Genomic DNA, 22164 nt, shown 5'->3' with positions numbered 1-22164 from the left:
GGCCATGTCTTTCCCTTAAATGTGAGTGACAAAAAGTTAGTTTGTGCAGTGCTAGGAATTTAAAATATGCTTGTTGTAGGCTTAGTTTCTGAGCGTTTCTTTTCTCCTGTAGCTTAGGGAATTTTTGTGCAGCTCGTTTTGTTGCACGTTGTGCAGGTAAAGGCATGAAAGCCCGTGTATTTTAATGTAGATAGTCTGGAGCAGAATGAGATGACTACAGATGACAGTATGTTTCTCAGCCTGGCTCTTGTTCTTCCAGAGGGCATTTCAGAGTTTCCTGTTTACTGTTTATCCAGGGAAGGTTTTGTGAGTTTCCCTGGATGGAATGGCAGAAGGGGGAATTCACTACCTGCTGTAACATCTAATTAACAATCCTAATGTGTTTTAGGTCTTGTTAAGAGAGAGCAAACTGTTGGAGTCAATCCTTTTGGGTGTGTGCAACAGGAGGGGGATAACTTCAGATGTTTTGGAGTTTTGAGGATGGTTATATAGCTTAGGTAGGGGTTTTATTTAAGAAATACCAGTTGCCATGCATCCTGCCAGTCCATTTTTGGGCTTTTTGAGTAATGATCAGAGATATTAATTATAAAAGAATTATAACAGATCTGTCAGCCTTGCTCTCAGACATTTGTGGTCAATTAATCACATTCATGGTCTAAGAACTTAGTAATAACTGGGAAATTTGGATTCAGAAACTTTAATAATGTCAGGAGGGTATGTGTTGTAAATCTAAACATGGCTCTCCTAAAACACAAAGCAAGAACTCAACATTAAGGGGTGGGATGTGGCTCCTCCATGTTGGGATTCCAGCAGAAGCATGGGATGCCTTCGCCTCCTCCTGTTCCTGCTGGAGAGCGACACCACAGATCTGTGCACGCTCACACGGCTGGACTAGGGAATCATGTGGGACTCTGCTGCAAACTGATTTCTGGTGTTGCTGTTCTCCCCTCAGGTGGAGGAGAATGAGATTGAATGCTGACTGTAGGCCTGGCTGAGAAACATACTGTCATCGGTGTCTTAGGTGGCCGTTGTGTCCCTGAGAGCCAGTGGCCTTCGACCCCTGAAGCCACTGTGCCTGAAGGTCAGTTCGCTGGTAGCACAGGAAGGAGCTCTAACCTGAAATTTAAAACACTCACTTAACCTTTCTTATTGTTTGTTTGCAGCAAGAAATGAAGGACACGGGTGCAAGGCTCTGCCTGCAGCTGGGCAAGTGCCAAGGCCTAGTTTCCAAAGAGGATCTCAGTCTAATAAAGCCCAGTTCCATGTCTTGAGTCACATTTGCCAGGTTAAATCCTGTCTCACAAGAATTTGGCTTTAATTTTTCATCTGGCAAACACAGGCTTAGGTCTGGGGTTCTTAAAAACGCGAATCTGGTTTCCATCCCCCTCTGTTGAAGATTATGTTTCTCTTTAAGCCTAAATTCTTTACTCAGAGACTGGTGAGGCCCTGGCACAGGTTGCCCAGAGAAGCTGTGGCTGCCCCTGGATCCCTGGAAGTGTCCAAGGCCAGGTTGGACGGGGCTTGGAGCAACCTGGGCTAGTGGAAGGTGTCCTGCCCATGGCAGGGGGTGGGACTGGATGAGCTTTAAGGTCTCATCCCACCCAAACTATTCCATGATCCTATGATTCTGTGATCAGTATACCAGTTGACCTTTAAACAAACTGGTCCCATGCCTACTAAGCAAACTATTAGGTTTGCTACGCAGTGTTACCTCGAGGAACTCTGTTACTCGAGTAACAAGTTGCTCAGTAAGTTGCTCAGTAACAAGTTGCTCTGCTGTTCCCAGATTATGGCAATAAGGGAATGGAAATTCATGCAAATTCAAGTATTCTGTCTCCTCCTGTGCAGATAAGTTCAGTGGTCTGTGACTGAATGACCTGGTTTGGTTTTGGCTGTGCTCTGGGCTGGCCAATCATGTGGTAAAAAGCAGAGTAGCTGTATCAAATGGTGCATCTGAGTTGTGAAACACAGGTTACTAGTGAGTTACTAGTGTTATACTAGTATCTAATCACTAGTGTGATTAGTGATTAGATCTAATCTAATAATCGTGTGATTAGATCATCTAATCACTAATGTGGGATACAGTTAATGGTACAGTAGGGTGCACATTAATGTTACATTAATGTCCTACCTGCTTTATAATTGTTTCCTTAAACTTGGACAGCTCAGAACATATTTCCTAATAATAAGGCTTTAAATTTCAATGCTGAACAGTGGCATTTGCAGGATTCTTCTTATCAAATCTACTGGTTCTGTTGATGACAGGTGTGTTACAGACTAATTTGGGGTTAAAGGGACTAAAAGCAGTAATATTTTACCTTGGTCACTGATGAGTTGACAATTTCTAACTGAGGACAGAGGTGTCTTTGCCTAGAAATATTGGAAAGAGTGAATATGTTTGCAGTGTCAGCTACTGGTAATTGTACCTTTGTGTTGTTTCTCTTGCAGGAGCTTTAACGCAGAAATGACCATTTATGTGAAGCAGCTGGACAGAAGTAAGTGTTCCTATTTAGTTTTTAACTTACCAAGAGGAAGGTGTTGGTACGGAGGAATGTTTATGGGTACAGACTTTATCATAGTTACGTGTTGGAGCCACTTCCAGAGGTGAGGGATCCTCTGTGTGATGCTGCTGGATGGTATTGGATAATCATGCACACTGAGTGCGGGAAGACTTCACGGGACTTGTCAGTAAGTAACATCACACAGCCAGTGTGAGGCAGCTGCTGGAGGGGGCTGTTGGATTTTAGGTTGAAACTCTGGATTTATGAAGATTTGAAACTTCCCTGTGTGTACAATCAGAGAGTTTGTTTCAGAGTAGTATCTTCTGTGGAAACTGTGTGACTGATGGGCTCCTGCAGCTCTGACTTCTGTGTGCCACAGGGATCTTCAGCCGCGAGCACGGGTCCAACAAAAAGCTGGCAGCACAGTCCTGTGCCCTCTCCCTGGTCAGGCAGCTCTACCACCTCGGGGTCATCGAGCCTTACTCTGGGCAGACAAAGAAGAAAGGAGAGTCGGTGAGTTTGGGAGGAGGGGCCGGAATTACTGCTTTCCTTTCATGACACAGAAGCACTGCCATAAACACGAGTGAGTTAGAGTCTGCTCTCCATATTTTAACATCTTACAAGTTATTGATTTTGTTTCTTTAGTTTAGCAGCTGTTTCTGTTCTGGCCAGTGATTTGGATCAGAAATATAACTCCATGGGTATGCGAATGGAGCAGTAACTAATTTTAAATGAAAAAGTATTTGTAACAAACGCTTTTTTCAGTAAAATGTTTCTACAAGTTTAAGTATTTCTGTTTATGCGCAGCTGTTTGGATTCATTCTCTGACACATGAGCATTTGCTGAGTATTCAAATTTCTCTCTCTCTATATATATGCACACACCAAATAATATGTATTATTTAGGTGTTTGGTAGCAACTTTGAGAATGTGTTCCTCCGAAATGAAATTCGAATATTTAAAAATAATCTACAGTTTCTTATTTGATGAAAAGTCACCAAAACATTTCAAGAATATGAATTTTGAACTGATGATACTCTTTGGCCCTGTTTGATGGTTCAGCCCACAGTTCTGGCTCCCACAGTCTGTCTTTTTGTGTATATTGATGTGTAGTTTTTCAATATTTCCTAGCTGGAACCCTATGAGGTGTCACTGTCTCCTGACTTAGAAAATCAGCTGCAAAAGACTGTCCGGGAGCTGTCCCTGGAGATTGTGCCTTCGGTGAGTGTGTGGCTGAGATACTCCAGTGTGTAACATCACACCTGCTCGTTTAAAGCATTCACCTCTCTTTGCCCTCTCTGCTTTTGGAATTATAGCCTGAAGATCCCAGTAATCCAGTTCTGATCAACGTCAGAAAGTTGGCCCAATTCGAACCATCACAGAGACAAAGTCACACAGGAGTTGTTCCCTGGTCACCACCTCATTCCAACTGGAACCCTTGGACTGGCTGCAATATTGATGAGGGTCCTCTGGCAAATGTAAGGTTAACTTAAAAAATTGATTTGTTGATTGTTTTCCCTGTACTTCCAGAACTTTTAAATGCTTTTCCCCCCAGGATTTAAAGTATAAGCTATTCCAAAGGAGAAAACAGTCCACTGATAAAATTTCTTCCCTTTTTGACCTGGAGGCAGGGAATTCTTTGTGTTTACTTTGTGTTTCACTAGGTATTGAGCAGCAGTGTCTTGAGTGTCCCAATTTTCTGCTTTGTTTCACTTTTTACTTCCCACTCTGCAGCCCATACAAAGCTTATAATTGAAATTACAAGGTAAGATCACGGACATCTCATTTATAACTCCTTAGCTTCTCTTTCCCATATTTCCATGCTAGGACTTTTTTCTGGGAGAAGAAACTGCTCCATGCCAAGTGTCATTACACAATCAGCCAAATTTCCTATTTTTTGTCATTTCTAGTCCCATTCAGCACGGAACAAATGTAAAGCAACAATGTGGCATGGTAGAATGAGGGAGAAGGGGAAAATTACTGGGTTGTCAAATTCGGAGGGTAATTTGGTCTGGCTGGTATAACCTGGTAAGAAAAGACTCTCAGGGCAAGAACTTGAGTTTCCTACAACAGAGAATCAGAGTGTGTATGGCCAAACCAGTAATTTAATACTTTCTTTCACTTGATAAATGACATCAATTTAACATTGATCATTATGTATTGACTTTTAAAAAATACGGAGCTGATGTAGATTTGGGTGTTGTTTTAAACACATAAGCAGGATATGTGCGGACATTGCAAATTGAGCTGACTTCAAATCTCATCAGTGCTAGTCGTGGTGCACAAACTTATTTGCAGCAAAAGCAGTTTGCCCTTTGGTAACAAATTTGAGTTTCTTTGCAATTCTTTGGTAGTTGAAATACAGGAGTTGCCTGATGAATTTCCTTCTCTGTTCACTTCTCCCTTTTCAGCTGCTGTTCTGTGGGTGGTTTTGTGCTTACATTAGTTCATTCCTTACATTAAAAACTCCTGTCTGAATGATCATCTCATTGGCTTCCTGCTGACTAGAGTGTGTTTTTCAAGCAGTTAAAGTGTTTCAATTTAAGCAATTGTTCTTTTCAAGTGTTTTGGATCTTTTTGAGAAACTTCTTTGAGGATGAACATTTAATTTTAATATGCTGGAATGAATGACATTAAATAGCTCATCGATGTAACTGATTTCAGGGAGTTATGTAGGAAATGATGACATTTGGGATGATTATGTTGGAGTGCCTGATTTGATATTGAAGTTAGGATGTAGATAAGGAGTCAAAAAGCCTCCAAACAATGTCTTGTACTTGCAGCTCACTCCAGAGCAAATAAGCATGGATCTGAAAAGTGATTTCATGTACCGTCTGGAGCAGGATCAGGAATTACAGAGGGTAAGTGTGCTTCCTGTGACATACTGTGCTTGCACTAGTCCCTTTTTCTTCCAGAAGGGGTTGAACATAATGTTTACAAAGCGTGTAAGGCTGGATTTCAGCAGAAATACACGTTTTCAGAAGGACTGGATGTTCCACTGGGAGGGGTGTGGGGATGTGTTGTGCTGTGTCAGGAAAAAATACAAACTGTTATCTGTTCTTCCAAAGTTTTTCCTTTGTATAAGGGAAAAGTGTAGAAAAGGGAGGCAGGGTATGGATGTGGAGCAGAACAGGTTGATTTCTGGAGGTTTTGGAAATGTGCTGGGGTTTTTTTTCCAGATCCAAGAAGAGAGAGAGGCCTTACCTGTGAAGAATTTTGAGAGTGAAATTCTGGATACAGTCCGTCAGAACTCTGTTGTTGTCATCCGTGGTGCCACTGGTTGTGGCAAAACCACCCAGGTGCCCCAGTACATCCTGGATGAACACATCAGAACCGGCCGGGCTGCCGAGTGCAACATCGTGGTGACGCAGGTGGGGATGAGTGACCAGTGCACTTCTGGGGTGGATATGAGAAATCACAGGTCAGTTAGGACAGAATCACAGGATGCTCTGGGTGGGAAGGGATCGTAAAACTCATCTCATTCCAACCTCTGCCATGGGCCGGGACACCTTCCACTATCCCAGGTTGCTCCAAGCCCTGTCCAGCCCGGCCTTAAATGGTTGAAGGATGTGCTGAGGAACCTGATTATCATTGCAGGACATCGTTCATAAAGGTTTCTCCTCAGTAATACAAGTAGGAGAAACCTCAGCACTATGTATGTCTTCATTTGGAGTCTTATTCTTTCACAGATCTTCAATTTGGATAATCTGACTTGTACCTTTCCCGGGCGAAAACTTTTCGTCAGGCTGAGGGGAAAAGATTTGGCAAATGCCAGCTGGTAGTTCCCATGTATCCTCATATCCCTGCTCTGTGATTTCATATGTAGAATTAACCATTTCAGAAGAAAAAAACATGTCGTTACACACACTGGCGTTTAATGATTACTGCGTGAAGAAATCTGAGGGCAGGACACCTGTAGCACTTCTGATTTACTTTCTTGCTTTCAGTGCTGTTGTGATAAAGTTCTGTAAGCTGATCATTAAGTCAGGGCACCCTTTCCCCCCCAGCCCCGGCGGATCAGCGCGGTGTCGGTGGCAGAGCGCGTGTCCTACGAGCGGGGAGAGGAGCCGGGGCAGAGCTGCGGGTACAGCGTGCGCTTCGAGTCCGTGCTGCCTCGGCCCCACGCCAGCATCATGTTCTGCACCGTGGGTCTGTACTGCTTTGCTACCTCTGCAGCTCATTCCTTATGGGTCCACACTCTGAGTTAGCAGCAAAAGCAGGGGTGTGGTTCGGTTAAAATTTGTAGGAAGCCTGTTTCAGAGATTGAAAAGGGTTTTTCTGGGTACAAGTTTGCTGATGTGCTGTCGTGCAGAGAAAAATTAAGGCTGTTATTCAGAAGTCTGGTAATACAGGTCTGATAGCACACAGAAATTATCCCATGAAGAGGTAAAATTGCCATATGATTGTCCTTAAAAGACAGAAGGGGAGGCAGCACTGGGTGGGAAGGGTGAAAGAGTCTTTCAGGTGGTAATGCTTCATGCCCTTGCTGTCACTTGTACAGATGAAGGCCTGGCAATTAGAGATGGGTTGGAAAAGGGGCTGGGCAGCCTGCACACTTCCTGGTTTTTAAACCAGGGGCTGAGAGGGGGAAGATTGCTCTGTTACAGGAACATTTACCTGATGTGGCTTTTTCAGGTGTGCTTCTGAGAAAGGTGGAGACTGGGATCCGTGGCATTAGCCATGTTATTGTTGATGAGATCCATGAGAGAGACATTAATGTGAGTGAGCTGCTGACTGCAGTCCTGATCTCTCTGTGCTACTGTTTAACTTGTGGATGTGTTTGTGTGTAGTAGCCAACATGTGAGAGCAAACTGTGTCTTACTAAGGGACATATATGTCAGTTTTCCATCCTCAATAATGTTTTTAGAAGCTCTTAATTACTCCTTACCTGATTAGCAGAGCAAGGACTTGTGCTTCCTTGCTGCCCTCTTTTTGCCTGTTAGCATCTCCAGTGTCCTGGTCCCCTCTGGAGAACAGAACACCACGGCACAAGCACATCTTGTCCAAACAGGAGAGCACACTAAATTGCACTGTTACTCTGCAGTTCTGTTCCTACTGACAGTGTTGTATTACTGGTGATATTTTACAGACCCTGCAGTAGAAGTAGGGGAGGGATTGAATGTTATTTAAGAAATGGGAAACATTTTCTGTCCCCTTGATTATTCTGTATCATTTTCAGCCTTGCCACAATGAGAGTGAGAGCAAGCACAAAGTTCTGACAGGATATTTAAGCTTGTTTGGACAGAATTTGGGGTCTCCTTTGGGTGGAATTGCAATGCACATTTTTCTCTTCATCAATTAATTTTATGTTAATGATGTAAAATACAAGTTTTGAAATTTTGCCTGAGATAGGAATTATACCTTTGGAACAAAGGGCCTGCCTAACTGCATGGCAAAACTAAATAAATGTCATGTTTAAACAGAACTATAAACTTCACATACACCTGCACATTTTTATTTATTTATGAACTGTAGCTACTTTATGTGTAAACCAAGTCTATAAAGACCTGAGGTTGTAATGTATTGTTAGGAAGGAAGCAGACTACTTTTAGACTACCTTCTTTACACTGGAAATCCTAAAATTCACTTACCCCAGGAATTGCAGTAATTTCAAAATAAGGCACTGAGAACAGTTTCTGGTTACAGAATGTTTTTATACTACTTGTTACTTCTCTTGTCTAGTAAAACTCCTGTTCAGTAAATGTGTATGTCTGTGTAGTTCCTTCTGGTCTCTTGGGAAGATATTGTTTTTTATGAGTAGCAAGTTAATGACTCTTTTATTCTCCTTGTGTGTAGACTGACTTCCTTTTGGTGGTGCTGAGGGATGTCATTCAGGCCTACCCTGAAATCAGGGTTGTCCTCATGTCTGCCACCATTGACACTAGTATGTTCTGTGAATACTTCTTCAACTGTCCCATCATCGAGGTCTACGGCAGAACCTTTCCTGTCCAAGGTAAACCATTGGTTGCACCTCCAGCAACTGCTTTACTTTTTGTTTTGTTCATACTCTGAAACATCCCAGTTACGTCAGGAGACTCTGGAGAGATGATGAGAAGAATTATTACACAGGTTTCTGGCAGTCAGTCCTGATCACCTGTCTGTCCTTGCAGATTATTTTCTGGAAGATTGTATTCAAATGACTCAGTTTGTTCCTCCACCAAAGGAGAAGAAGAAGAAAGAGAAGGATGAAGAAAGTGGTGAAGATGATGACGTATGTTTGACCTTTTTCCATATGAAAAATTGAACAAGTGCCAGTTTTAGGGCTCTGACTCAAGTGTAATTCATGTGGCATTGTTGAACTAAAACACTTGTAGCAGCTTTCCTATTTTTAATCTCTGATTCAGCAATACAACTTAGTTTTCCCATTGCCCTTCTAAACTGAAGAATTTCTTTTTCACTGAAGCCAAAGTTCTCGTGTTTTGTCAATCTACTTCTCTTTAAAGCTAGAACTGAAATGGTTTTGAAAATGAAAAGATTGGTGACCTTGGAAGAAGAAACAGGGAAGCATGAGCTTGGTGATACCTTTTCAGGGTGAAAATTTAGATTCTTTCCCTTCTTTGCTTGCAGTTGATGTTGTCAGTGCTCACATACATTGTCACTTCTGTAGCTTTTAATTTGTAGATTTGAAACTTCTGTTTAGGCCAGTCATTTGAAATTTTTAAAAGATGGCCAGTTTTTCTTGAGAGACAACTACCCACATATCTCATTTTCCTGTGTGCCTGGCCAGCCACTCCCTATAGTTTGAGTGAATTAATTTATATGATTTTTTTTTTGGTAGGCCAATTGCAACCTTATTTGCAGTGATGAATATGGCCCCGAAACAAAGCACTCCATGGCTCAGCTGAACGAGAGAGAAACCTCTTTTGAGCTCATTGAGGCCCTGCTGATTTATATCAAGACTCTGAATGTCCCAGGAGCTGTCCTTGTTTTCTTGCCTGGCTGGAATTTGATCTATACAATGCAGAAGCATCTAGAAATGAACCCACGCTTTGGTATAAGCAACTGTTTTATTATTTTTCATCTTTTCCGAAGGAAACTATTGGCTGTGCGAGGATGGGAGTTGGATGAGAGGCTTAGGGAGCTAATTTGTTGTGGAAGTGAATGAGCAGAAATTTTTATGTTGTGCAAAGAAGAAATGAGAGTCACATAGTAGTAGTTACCAACCTTCTTGTATTCCTGTTGTAGGAGGCCACCAGTACAGGATTTTACCTCTGCATTCCCAAATTCCTCTGGAAGAACAACGTCGAGTGTTTGATCCCGTGCCTCCCGGAGTGACTAAAGTAAGGGAGCCTTCTCTGTGTGCAGCTCTGGGCTTTTGTGGAATGTATTGCTGAATTTTTTATTTAAGTTCTGTAGTTTATTTTGCTGTTCATCCTCAGCTATTCCAGACCAATAACGTCACTTTGCAATTCCTGGTTTTTACAGATTATTTTATCCACCAGCATTGCCGAGACCAGCATTACCATCAACGACGTGGTCTTTGTTATTGACTCCTGCAAGTGAGTTCATGAAGCAGCTTTTTGTTTTGTAAATCCTACCCCTGGGAATGCAGAAAACGTTCTGGGAGCGCACAGAGGTGCCTTGTGTTCTCATGCTCCCAGAGCTGAGCGTGAGGACTCTAACTCAGGACAAATTAGCATTGTCTTCAGCCGGTCAGCACAGTGACACACCATGCTGGCATCTCAGTGGGCTGGGTTGGTCATGGTGGCACTATTCATGTGAGGTGTCAATGGGTCTCCACGCCAATTTGATGGATGCCATCTGCCAGATGAGTGTTACAAACCCTCAGTGTCTGTCTGATGGAAAAGAGGGAAGATTTTTGTAGTCTCCTACAGATCCTGCCTTGCTGGGCATGTTCTCTGAGCAAAGTGCACCCGAGGAGCTCATGATTTTAAGATAATTTTAAGCTTTTGAGGCAGTTGTGAGAACATCATTCTGTGTGTGGCTTGGGGCATTGCTTTATAAAGAGTGATGCTTTAGCTTCCAGATCCATGCCTAACTAACCAAAGCTCAGCTACTCAGACAGGGTGGCTGGCTTCTTAAGCAATGTGACTTTGAGCAATAAAATAAAAACTGATTTGGCAGGACATAAGGTGAAGAACTTCTGATCTTAAGTGTTTTTTTCCCCCGGAACAGGCAAAAAGTGAAGCTGTTCACAGCTCACAACAACATGACAAACTATGCCACGGTCTGGGCATCCAAAACCAACCTGGAGCAGCGCAAAGGCAGAGCTGGGCGTGTGCGGTCTGGGTTCTGCTTCCACCTGTGCAGCAGAGCTCGCTTTGAGAGGTGAGGCCGTGCTCTGCAGGGACAAAATACCCCCAGACTGCTGTGTGCTGCTCTGGTCACACTGCGGAAATCACTGCAGAAGGCACAGAGAGATGTGTGATGTCAGCTCACACCGAAATATCGCAGTTCTTTGGCTAAAAAAATGTACCTATTCGTAATGCTTTCACCCATAGTATGAGGTGGATAAGTAGCTGATGATTTTACCAGTAAGAGCTTCACTGCAACCTACAGAACCTCTCAGGGGAAAAATAATACTGCTTGGGAATTGAGGCAAGGCAGAAAAGAGCTTTGTAGTGAGGATGAGGCTCTAGTCTGCCTGCAAACATTGAGGGCACCTGGCCTCTCCACATAACAGTCAATTCTGTCATGGAAGTGGCAAAAAGCAGGGAAAGCAGATGTTGCTTTTCTCTGCATCCCCTTCCATGGCCAGGAAGCCCCTTCATGCTCCGCTAGCACCTTCCCTGCAGCTGAAACTTTTGACCTCTTCTCTCTGCCAAGCTGTTTCTCCGTTACTAGAGCCATGGAAATCTCTTTGCTGATTGGAAAAGTCTACACAGCTGTTACACTCTATGTTTGATCTCTCTCATGAAAGTTCCAGTGCCCCTTTCTCTGGCTGTTAGAGCATAACTGTTTTGATGTTCAACTTTTTGTAACCTCTGAAAGCATCAGTTGATCAAAAGCTCTCCTTGAATTGCTCAAATTTATTTAGACCTGCTGTCGAGTACAGTGGAGTGATTTTAATTAACAATTTTTGACAGGGACCTGATTTTGGGCTACTGAAGTAATCATGGGACTTCATGATTTTAAAGTTACCTTCCTTGAAAGAATATAAACCCAAAATATACTAGTTCCGTGGTGCCTTGGAAAGGGTTTGTGGACTTGTGAAGATAATCTTTTGAGAGATACCGTCTAAATCTGGTGCCAGTTGAACCTGGATATCTGTTCAAGGTGTTTGAAACCTTTTTTAGCTGCCTGTTGCTGAGTGCAGTCATTCCCTGGACTTCATATTTCAACCAGCAAGCTGAAGGATCACAAAGGATCACTATGCTAAAGACTTGAGAGCTCTGTGTGTTTCCATTAGGTCTTTTTTCCTACCAAAAAATTACCTTTGGAAAACATCCAGCAGAAATACTTAATCTTTTCAGTGATCAGAGAAGTGTGTGCAGGAGGAGTGGGTGGTTTGGAGTTGATGGTCCCCCAACAAGGTAGAGAAGTGCTTGTACAAAAGGGCTGCAAGCAGGTTGTCTCTCAGGAGTGGAAGAGGAGATGATGGTAAGGGATGTATAGGGCTGGACACAGCCATGCTGGGAATGGGGCTCCAGCCATGCAGGCTCCGTGTGGTCAGCTTGTGGTAGAAGCCACAGCGGGCAGTGGGGATGTGAGGGCTACACCCTATGTGCATTCCCAGTGCAGATTTAGCCCAGAGGAGAATGGAGAAGCATGGAATTTTCTAGTAGAAGGGCCCAGGCTCCAGGAGCACAGAGAGAGCCGTGGGTTGGCTCAGGGGCTTTGGAGGGCAGTAGTTTGTGCTGGTGCAATGACCCCTCGTGGTGATCAAAGCCTGTGCTCAGTGAAACGTGCCCTTCTTTGTTCTCTTCTCATCCCAGACTGCAGACTCACATGACACCCGAAATGTTCCGGACGCCACTGCACGAGATCGCTCTGAGCATCAAACTGCTGCGGCTGGGCGGCATCGGGCAGTTCCTGGCCAAGGCCATCGAGCCGCCGCCCCTGGACGCGGTGATCGAGGCGGAGCGCACGCTCAGAGGTACCTGGGCTGCCCCCGGGCTGTTCCTGGAGCTGTGTTCCCTGTGTCCCAGTGCTTTTCCGTGTCCCTGCTCACTGAGCAAGGCTGCACCTCCCCTGCTGGGCTGTGTGAGCAGCACACGCTGTGGGACACTCCGAGGTGTTTCCTGGAGGCACCGTGTGGGTGGCAGTGGCTTGTGCAGCTGAAGAAATACTTGAATTCCCAAGTGGAGGGTCATTCCTTTGAGAAACTTGAGCCTTCAAACTCGAGGCTTGTTTTTTTGTTTCGCCAGTAACTTATGTTAGCTTCCAGCTTCCTGTTTTCCAGCTGTGGCACTGCTGTGTGCAGCATAGACTCAGTCCAGTGCCTGAGGCATTCACAAAGCTGCTGTAAAAGCACTGAAAAAGAGAGGTTGCTAGTTCATTTTATAATTACTGCTTTGTACAGTTTGCTGACCCAAGATCCGATATTCTCAGGTAATTAAATCTCCAGTTTATAAATCTGCATAAAAAGCCAGGAGAAACTGAGGTGGGAGTTGAGCTGTCTCCCCACTTTTTTCGAGGAACTAACTAGAATATGAATAAAATGGGGCAGGGAGGAACCTTAAATTTATGCTTTAGATATAAAGCAGTGATGTCAAACCTCAGCATACTTTGCAAATGTCAGTAAATAAGCACTTCTTAAAATTTTTAACAACTGAAATATCTGCTTGATTGTATACAAGGGGGCGACCAGAATGAAAAACAGAGCTGGGGATAGGTATTCAAGTTTAATGACTTTCTGGTCTAAAATAGTAAGTGCTTTTCTCACTGTGTAGATAAGAAGTGCAGAGCCAGGGGAAAAGGCAAATGTTTTCAGCTCTAACACCAAGTAGCTGTTTCTGCAGGTGCCTCCCTCTCCTGGATGACCTGTGATTTTTCAGTGCAGGTACACTGCTAGTACATTTTCAGGAAGGTGAGATGTTACTCTTCAGAGTATTCTTTAGGCTTTTGGGTTCAATAGGTGCCAAGAAAAAATGGATTTGATGGTGGCTAAGGAGTCCTTTATGTGTTTCCTTTCCTGTTTAATTGCTGAGGCTACAAAGCTTTTTTTTTTTTTAATGTAAAAAAACTCCTGATAGCTTTGAGGATGAATACAGGTGATGATTTGTAGGTAATGGAAGGGGGAAAAGGCAGGTAAAGCCTCGTGGAAGAGAGAGTTTGTGGCGGTCTCTTTTTGAGTGTGCTGGTTTAAAAGTTAACCAGCAGGGGAAATGAACTCAACTCAAAAGAGAGATTATAAGTCAGAATAACAATTTAATAAAATAATACAATAAGTACAATTATACAGACAAACAATTGGTCTTAACCCACAAAACCCAAATGTATGACCCAGCACCCTGGGGCATGAACAAAGTGGTGTTCCTTGGGCCCCGCTTGAGTCCAAAGTAAAGGGAGAGGGGAGAAACCTGCTGGTGGGAGAGCTGTTGCAGTCTGGTCAGAAGCGGTGATTGCAGTCCAGTTGAGGGTGGTGGTCTCAGTCTGGTTGAGAGCGACGAGCTGCAGTCTTCCTCCGGATCCCACGAGTGGTAAAAAGGTTCCAAAACTCCAAGTTTATATATCCTCCAGTTCAGGCAGGAATGCTCAGTCCTTCCCTCAGAGCGGGGAATTCCATAAAAGGGTGTGAGGACAGGAACATCTTCCTATCTCACAGGCCTCTTAACACCCAGTTTATAGCCTGAGGAGTCAGGCTGCTCTGGGCAGAGGGTGTAAATGCTCTATTGATAACAGTTTCTGGGAAATGGCATGGAAGGCTATAGAATACACAGTTTTGGGTTACACCCATCCAGTGATGAATTGGTCCCAGCTGTTCTAACTAGGACATTGAGGAAGAGAATTCTGTGATCTGGCAGCAGCAATGAAGGCTCCACAGTTGGCTGTGATTAGATCAAATATAGGGACTTGAAGAAAGTTTAGCAATGTAATGGTGGTTTGTACAGAAACCAACTGAAAAAGGAATGGAAAAACACGTATGTGAATTAAATAGTGATTATTTTAACTGTGGAGGAGGTAGGAAAACATCTGTAAAGCTAAAGTAAAATCTATCTGACCTTAGTACAGTTTTGAAAATCAGGTTGGCAGTATTGTAAACAACATTAAACTTAAGTACAGGTGGGGTTCTATTTAAACACACAGAAACTCTGCATTTCTTATCTAAGGCTTTCTGGGACTAGTTAACCCCCTTTGATCAGAAGGCATCTTCTTTCAGAGCTGGATGCCCTGGATTCCAACGATGAGTTGACACCTCTTGGAAGAATCCTGGCCAAGCTTCCCATTGAGCCTCGTCTGGGCAAGATGATGATCATGGGCTGCATTTTTTAGTAAGTTGAGTACTCATCTCAGTGTCTTGTTCTTGTTTTTCTGAGTTCCTGAGCCTCTTGACATGCACTGTATGAGAGAAAAAACAATATATCTAGATGAGCAATAAGTGCTGCAGCTGGGGAGAGCAGACTGAATATTCATGGGAGCAGAGGAGTAGGGAATGAAGTAGTTATGAAACTGAGAGTTCACTGCAACAGATCAGTGGAGCCTGAATATTTATGAATTAAGAGTGGGACTGGAAACACTTAAGTATAACCGTGAACTAGAGGTGGGGAGACATGGAAGTTGGCACTGAGGTAAGGATTAAAATGAATCCCCAGGTTTTGCTTTGTCATTGTGATGGCTGCAGGGTCCTTTTCACCTAAAGAAGGTGGTGTGTGGGATGGGGGGAGGGGAGGGAAGATAGACCTGATTTAACATCCACTTCCAGAGAAGTGTTTCAGTGAAGAACTCTGGTAGATAAGGGCGAGATTACTGAGGTCTGTAGCAGAGAAGCTGCACTGCTACCAGCAGCCTGCAGCAGGTGCTGCAGCAGGAACTGAATGACCCTGATCCCTTCTGTGGCTCCTTTCAGCGTGGGAGATGCTGTTTGTACCATCTCTGCTGCCACCTGTTTCCCTGAGCCCTTCATCAATGAGGGCAAACGCCTGGGTTATGTCCATAGGAATTTTGCTGGGACCAGGTACTCGGATCACGTGGCTTTGCTCTCTGTCTTCCAGGCCTGGGACGATGCAAGGTACGTTGTCTGGCGCAGCTGCTGAGGGGGAGTCGTGGGTAACACAGTGTGAGCTTTCCCCTTCCCTGACCAGACTTGTAATTCCCTCTGTTTGCTTTTCAGAATGGGTGGTGAAGAAGCAGAGAAGAGGTTTTGTGAGCACAAAAGACTCAGCATGGCCACTCTTAGAATGACTTGGGAAGCAAAAGTCCAGCTGAAAGACATACTTATTAGTTCTGGCTTCCCTGAAGGTGATTCTACTTGGACACAGTGATTTAAGAATTTGCATTTTTCATTCTGAGATGATAAATAAATAAGCAGGATAGTCTGTGTTGAACACACAAGCACAGAGGGTTTAGTGGATTTGCCATAACACTGCTCTGTGTTGGAGTTTTGGTGCTGTCTCCTAAAGCAGAGAAGCTGTGATGGCTGTGGTGCAACACAGGTTGGTTTTGAAGGCTGAGGTTAGGGCTGCAGGATTGAAAATCTATTAAGCAGCTGTCCTTAGAGTGTTACCTCCCTGGTTTTCTTTCTCCTTCACTCTTACATCTCCAGAATGTGCTGTACTTCTCCCCTCCTTTCCTTTAGCCTGAGCAGGGAGTCTGTGTGAGCTGAACAGTGTTGTGTTCCCTGTGACTCCTGCTGCAGGAGGGATGTGCAGCAGTGTGCCAAATTATTCCATTTTCTAGGAAAAAATAAAATAAAATTCTTAAACTTGACCAGGTTCTGAATTGGCCAAATGTTGCTGAGGAGCTCAGTCTGGTTGGATTTAGTAGATGTTTATCTCTCCTTTTTTTTTTTTTTTTTTTTTTAAATTCCTTTAATTTTTTTCTCCTCACGCTGCTTGGATCACTGCTGCATTTACCCTTAACTTTCTTTCTGGGCAAGATGACCTGAAAACAAGCTCCCAGAGACTCTGGGGAGGTTTGTAACAAATAAACTAATAAAAGCATCCATTCTGACCTCCCCCTGAAGTTCTGTCTCCAGAACAAATGACAGTAAACACACTGTGGTACAGCACATTCTGGGCAACCCCCTCTCTCCTTGTTTATGAAGAGTTTGGGAAAAAAAAATACCTCCTTGTTAGCAGTATTTTTCAGCTTTTTGCTCTCCATTAAGAAATTAAAAGTTGAATGTAGAGCTGAAATGCTCTGAGCACAGAGGTCATTGGGGAGCAGATGCACCTCTACCAGTGGACTGAATCAGAAAATGCATTGGTCCAGGATCCTAAACAGCCCTGCTCTGATCCAGGATCCTAAACAGCTCTGCTGTGCTCTCCTCCATGTCCTGTGGATTTGAGCCACTCCTCTGTTCTCTGCCAACAGAGTGTTTGATGACTCAGCCATTCAACAACACTGGCCCAGATAATAACCTGGATGTTGTCATCTCCCTGCTGGCTTTTGGGGTCTACCCCAACGTCTGCTACCACAAGGAGAAAAGGAAAATTCTTACCACGGAGGGGCACAACGCTCTCATCCACAAATCATCTGTCAACTGCCCTTTCAGCAGCCAGGACATCAAGTATCCATCACCCTTCTTCGTTTTTGGAGAAAAGGTAAAGCTTTTGGGTTTGTTCTTGATCACGTGCTGCCAGATTGTTCAAGAGGCTCTTCTTGGTAAAGAAACCATAAGGAAAAAACCTGACTGTGCAATATTTAGCTTGTTTTTTGGGGAGGGGCTGTTTGTTGGTTGGTTTGTTTTCCAGAAAGTGAACTTTATGTGGTCCTGGTGTCACTCAGCCTCCCAGGAGCTTCAAGTCAACCACATCCAGTAGAAAGTTCCTGTGAGTTTTGTGACAACAGCCAGATCACAGAGAGGAATCTAAACGATTACCTTCTTTCAGAGTTTGTTTTGGGAGCTCTTCCTTGCTCATCAGGCACCAGAGAATTTTTACCCTTATCACTTCTGCTACTTATGAATCCAGGGAGAAAAGAGGGGCATGAAATATGGCAGTGGGGTGCTCCTGTTTCATCCTGAAGGTAGTTTGTCATCTGCCGAGGGCAATTCCCATTTCCCAAGCATCTCTTAAGAACCCCAGGATGCTTTCCCCAGGGTCCCCAGGATGTGCTCCTCCATCCCCTGGATCTGGTGTACTCAGCACGTACCTACATGTCTCTAGAAGCCCTGTGAGATCTCCTGTGCTCCAGTGATGGCCTCCATGAGCTCAGCTGCTCCTGCTCACCCGTATTTGTAGGAGCAAACAAAGGCAATGCTTTTATGTTTGGTAACAAATGAAATTTTAAACCCTTTGGGCACTGGCTGGGATCTTGCCTTGATAATCTGGATTCTCACATCCGTAGTTCAGAGCTGTGGTGAGGCTTTGCCCCTCTTCACTCTCTGTGTCAGGATCCCAGGAGGGTCAGACCTTCAATCCCCCTCGACCATCTCTCTAAATTGAGCTTCCCTGAAAACACTGAAAGACTTTTGAGCTCAAAAAGCTTTGCTTTATTAAACCAACATACACATGGCAAACGAGGGGTGACTAAGGTAGTGGCTGAGCAGTGGCTATGGCAGCAGCTGGGTGAGGCTGGGGGGCAGGAGGGGTTTGTGTGCAGCTCTCTCCCTGCCCAGGAGGTACCTGCTGAAGGGAAGTTCCTCTCTGAGGTGTGGTTGTCCATTTGCTGCTGCACTTGGCATCCTCTGTCTCACCAGGAACTTCAGGGCTCTGCACCGGCCGTTTCCTTGCCACAGTTTTTATTCTGGAAGTTTCTCTCTTTTGAGTGTGTGTGGTGACTTCCAGGTAGGAGCAGATCTTCTCCCTGAGGACAAACAAGTACAACAGATTCTGCTGTGTGAAAGAAGGAGGGAGAGAGGAGCTGTCAGGGTGGGAGGCTGAAATCTAAAGTGCTGCTCTTCTGTTCCTCTTTAAAGTGAGGGGCAGGAGCTGGGTAGTCAGGGCTGTTATCTCTGGCTCAGGTCAGAAATCCAAGTGCTCACTTCGAGTTCAAGCTTAAGGTCTTGTTTCTATAAAATGAGAAAGCAGGCTGGCACACTTGCACGAGTAGGACTCTACTGAAGCAGCTTTTCATCACAGCCCCAGCAATGCAAAAGGTGGGAAGATAATTCAGCTGTGCCTTGGTCATTTTTAGGCTGGCAAAGCATGAGATGGCTCTTGCTAAACCCCAGCTTCATAACTGCAGACACAGAAGATGAGTATTTCTAAATAGCTGTTGGGGTTTGATGGGTTTTTTTACACCAGCCAGTACAGAAACACTCCAAACATCAGCCTGGCATTAAATTTTGTTTGTGCACTTGCTCTCGTAATCTCCTAACATTATACGTAGATTTTTTCGTGTGTTGTTGGGTGGGGTTTTTTTCACAAAACTCTCCAGTTTCAGTGTCCAGGGGAAGGTAAGGATCCATTTTCCATTTCAAGAGTTGTTTTCCTCTCTCACCTGCAGATTCGAACACGAGCCATCTCTGCCAAAACCATGACCTTGGTGAGCCCACTGCAGCTGCTCCTCTTTGCCTCCAAGAAAGTCCTGTCAGATGGGGAGCTCATTCTGGTGGATGACTGGTATGGACCTCCTTGGTGCTCAGCATCATGGAATGGTTTGGGTTGGAAGGGACCTTAAAGCCCATCCAGTTCCAAGCCCCCTGACTGAGGGGGAGTGTCAGTTCTGTGGACAAAAATATCCCTAGAACAGGGACCCCAGAGCAGGCCCTGCACCACAGGTGTGTTGGGAAGGCATCACCTTTGTTTCCTGTGAGGAAGGGAGGGGTTTATTGGAGCTCTGTTCCATGCAGATTATCTGCTTCAGCTGAAAACAGGACACCAGCCAGTTTCCATAAAAACTGCTGGGTTTTTCCTCTTTAACTGGAAGGTGAATAAGAGGTATGAGGAGTTTTGGGCCTCCACTTCAGACAGAGGCTGAGGAAACCTTGTTTTCAAGTCTTGGAAACAGCTTGAGGAGAGCAGTGATTGCCTCTGGCACTGTAAATTTTGTGGCCATGACCAAATACCATCTGGGTGTCTTTTTGTTCTTTCATTTTTCCCCCCTGGTTGGTGAAATGGAGGCAAAGAAATGCTTAACCTTAATTCACTAGCATTTTTGAGGGTGGCCTGGAGCTTTCAAAATCTTGGAGCCTCATGTTCTTAGTTCACTTTTTATTTTTGTATCTTTCTGTTTTGATGCAAGAAGTTACATATTGATATTATTTGAGTATAGAATGACAGAGTCCCAGAATGGTTTGGGTTGGAAGGGACTTTAAAGCTCATCTCAGGTGGACACCTTCCACTAGCCCAGGTTGCTCCAAGCCCCGTCCAACCTGGCCTTGGACACTTCTAAGGATGGGGCAGCCACAGCTTCTCTGGGCAACCTGTGCCAGGGCCTCCCCACCATCCCAGGGAAGGATTTCTTCCAATATCCCATGTAACCCTGCCCTCTGGCAGTTTGATACCATTCCACCTTGTCCCGTAACTATCTGCCCGCATAAAAAGTCCCTCTCCCTCCTTTTTATAAGCCCTATTTAGGCACTGGAAGGGGCCCTAAGGTCTCCCTGGAGCCCGAGAAACTCCAGCTCTCCCAGCCTGTTTCCAGAGCAGAGGAGCTCCAGCCCTTGGAGCATCTCCAAGCATCCATGGCCCTTTGTTTTAATTCAAGAACAAATTTCGACAGAAGAATAGTTACATTTTAGCAATGTCAAATTTTAGGGATCTTTCAAATCTGGCCCTTCACTGGGGCCAATCTGCCCCAAATTAGAACTTCAGAGATGAGCCTGGTGGTTTGTGGCTCAAGGAGGAGCCGCTCCCGGGCCATCTTGGTGCCCGGCAGTGGGGGTGGCTCTGACCCTCCTCTGTGCCGCAGGATCAAGCTGCGGATGCCGCACATGCCGGCCGCCTGCATCACGGCCCTGCGCGCCGCCGTGGAGGCCCTGGTGGTGGAGGTGACCAAAGATCCCGCCATCATCCGGCAGCTGGACCCGGCACACGAGCGCATGCTGACCGTCATCCGGCAGCTCTCCAGGCCGGCGGCCGCGGGCATGGCCCTCCTGGCTGCCAACACAAGGTGAGCCCGGGGGCGGCGCAGGAGCCGCGGGCTTTGGCTCCTGGGTGTGTGGAATGCTCCCTGCAAAGCCTGGTGGGGACAGGGCACCACCTGTTTCCACAGGCAGGACACATGAATCTCGGCAATAAAAGCTTGTCATCACCTCTTTGCAAAACACTGTGACTTTTTAAAGAAAAGATAATCCAGATTTATTTTGGGCAAACCTATTTGTGGAAATAAATATTTGGCCGGGCTTGCACCCCTCGATCGCCCCTTGTTTTCATGTCTTGCTTCTGAAGCAGAGGAAAGCTTCCGAAGTAGAAAAGGTGTGGTTCCAACACTGTTCTGTTACAGAAACCAGAGGTGGCTCAGCTGAGGATCTTGGCAGTTCCTGCAGCCTTTAGGAAGCGGAATTTGTGAGGCTGTCTCAAGGCTCTGCTGTTTGTCGTTGCAGGTTCGGGGACGGCCCCCGCCCCCCCAAGATGACTCGCTACGACAACAGTGGCTCCAGGGGCTGGGGAGGCCCCCACAGGGGCCGAGGGTACGGCGGGTACGGATACTCTGGATACTCCGGCCGGCGCTCCAGAGCACGAGGATACGCAGGGAGCCCCTACGGAGGTGGAGGCGGCTATAGAGGAGCGGGAGGAGGGGGGTACCGAGGAGTGGGCGGGGGCTACCGGGGAGGCTACGGGGACCCGAGCAGGGCCGGCTGGTAGTGGTGGAAGTGCAGTGAAGTCTTTCCAGGGACTTCCTCTCCCAAATTCCTCTCTTCCTCTTCCCAGTCTGTTTGCCGTTTTGGTTCCTTAGTACCAGTACAGCTCTGTAACATATCATGCCCTTAGGGAACTTCCTGCAAGTTGTATGATTTTGTTCTTAATAAAGAGTTTGTTTGTAAAGACTTACATGCCATATGTTTGATTTTGGGTTTGGGTTTGGATTTTGGAGGCTTCTGTTGTTAATTGTGGTTGTTGGAGATATGAGGCATTCTGAGGAAACCTTTTCAGTGCCTAAAATCATTCTCTGCCAAGCAGATTCCAAATTACAGTTTGGGCTCAGTGGGGATTTCTCTTAGTTGTCTAATAAGCTGTGCAAATAGTATTGCTGCAGTGGTTTTCCAACCATGTCAGGCATGGTTGGTTCCTTTGCAGGCATCCGTGCTGTTACCCTTCATGGTGAGCTCTTTGGCTGATCCAGGTCTTGTGGGAGCATGGAATACCTTCTCCGAGACTGATGTAATGCTGCTGGTCTCTGCAGAACTTGGAGCGATCTCAGAAGCATGAACTGCTCCCTTCATCCAAGGCAGTGTGCATTGCCATTGCTTCTCCCAAACATTCCTGCACATCCATGTGGAGGAGAGCAGTTCTTTTATGGGAATGCATTGATTGCAGCCTGTGGATTCCAGGCAGTGGAAACTCACCGTCTCCCCATTAATCCCGCTGTGGGAGATGGTGGTGGGTGAAGTTTAAACAGGAGGCAAGAGATGGGTGCACAGTGAGGAAGGTGAAACAGGGTACCAGAGGTTATTAGGTATAGGTACAATATTTTGTGATATTAGCAAAAAATAG

At 45.2% G+C, this 22164-nt stretch overlaps 1 protein-coding gene across 5 annotated transcripts in view; it reads left to right on the top strand.

Moving 5' to 3' along the window:
* The window catches only part of DHX9 (DEAH-box helicase 9), a 30248-nt gene extending 8747 nt beyond the window's left edge, over positions 1 to 21501 (top strand). For 4 of the 5 annotated variants that reach the window (XM_017836934.1, XM_017836933.1, XM_017836935.1 and 1 more), the window contains 22 exons: positions 2449 to 2495; positions 2881 to 3014; positions 3632 to 3721; positions 3817 to 3978; positions 5284 to 5361; positions 5680 to 5871; positions 6508 to 6649; positions 7136 to 7218; positions 8297 to 8453; positions 8611 to 8711; positions 9279 to 9492; positions 9686 to 9780; positions 9926 to 9999; positions 10637 to 10789; positions 12397 to 12557; positions 14784 to 14895; positions 15471 to 15632; positions 15735 to 15862; positions 16937 to 17166; positions 19013 to 19128; positions 20420 to 20620; positions 21054 to 21501. In XM_017836934.1, the coding sequence (XP_017692423.1) occupies positions 2449 to 2495; positions 2881 to 3014; positions 3632 to 3721; positions 3817 to 3978; positions 5284 to 5361; positions 5680 to 5871; positions 6508 to 6649; positions 7136 to 7218; positions 8297 to 8453; positions 8611 to 8711; positions 9279 to 9492; positions 9686 to 9780; positions 9926 to 9999; positions 10637 to 10789; positions 12397 to 12557; positions 14784 to 14895; positions 15471 to 15632; positions 15735 to 15862; positions 16937 to 17166; positions 19013 to 19128; positions 20420 to 20620; positions 21054 to 21315 (3094 nt within the window). In that variant the 3' untranslated portion in view covers positions 21316 to 21501. Of the gene's footprint in view, positions 1 to 952; positions 1082 to 2448; positions 2496 to 2880; positions 3015 to 3631; positions 3722 to 3816; positions 3979 to 5283; positions 5362 to 5679; positions 5872 to 6507; positions 6650 to 7135; positions 7219 to 8296; positions 8454 to 8610; positions 8712 to 9278; positions 9493 to 9685; positions 9781 to 9925; positions 10000 to 10636; positions 10790 to 12396; positions 12558 to 14783; positions 14896 to 15470; positions 15633 to 15734; positions 15863 to 16936; positions 17167 to 19012; positions 19129 to 20419; positions 20621 to 21053 lie in introns of all 5 variants that reach the window. The other variant, XM_017836937.1, reaches the window with a different exon arrangement.
* The last annotated feature ends 663 nt before the right edge of the window (positions 21502 to 22164 follow it).

Source organism: Lepidothrix coronata, unplaced genomic scaffold (assembly GCF_001604755.1).
Source record: "Lepidothrix coronata isolate B3197 unplaced genomic scaffold, Lepidothrix_coronata-1.0 Scaffold288, whole genome shotgun sequence".
NCBI classification, from domain to species: Eukaryota; Metazoa; Chordata; class Aves; order Passeriformes; family Pipridae; genus Lepidothrix; species Lepidothrix coronata.
This window is presented reverse-complemented; position numbering and strand designations above follow the sequence as displayed.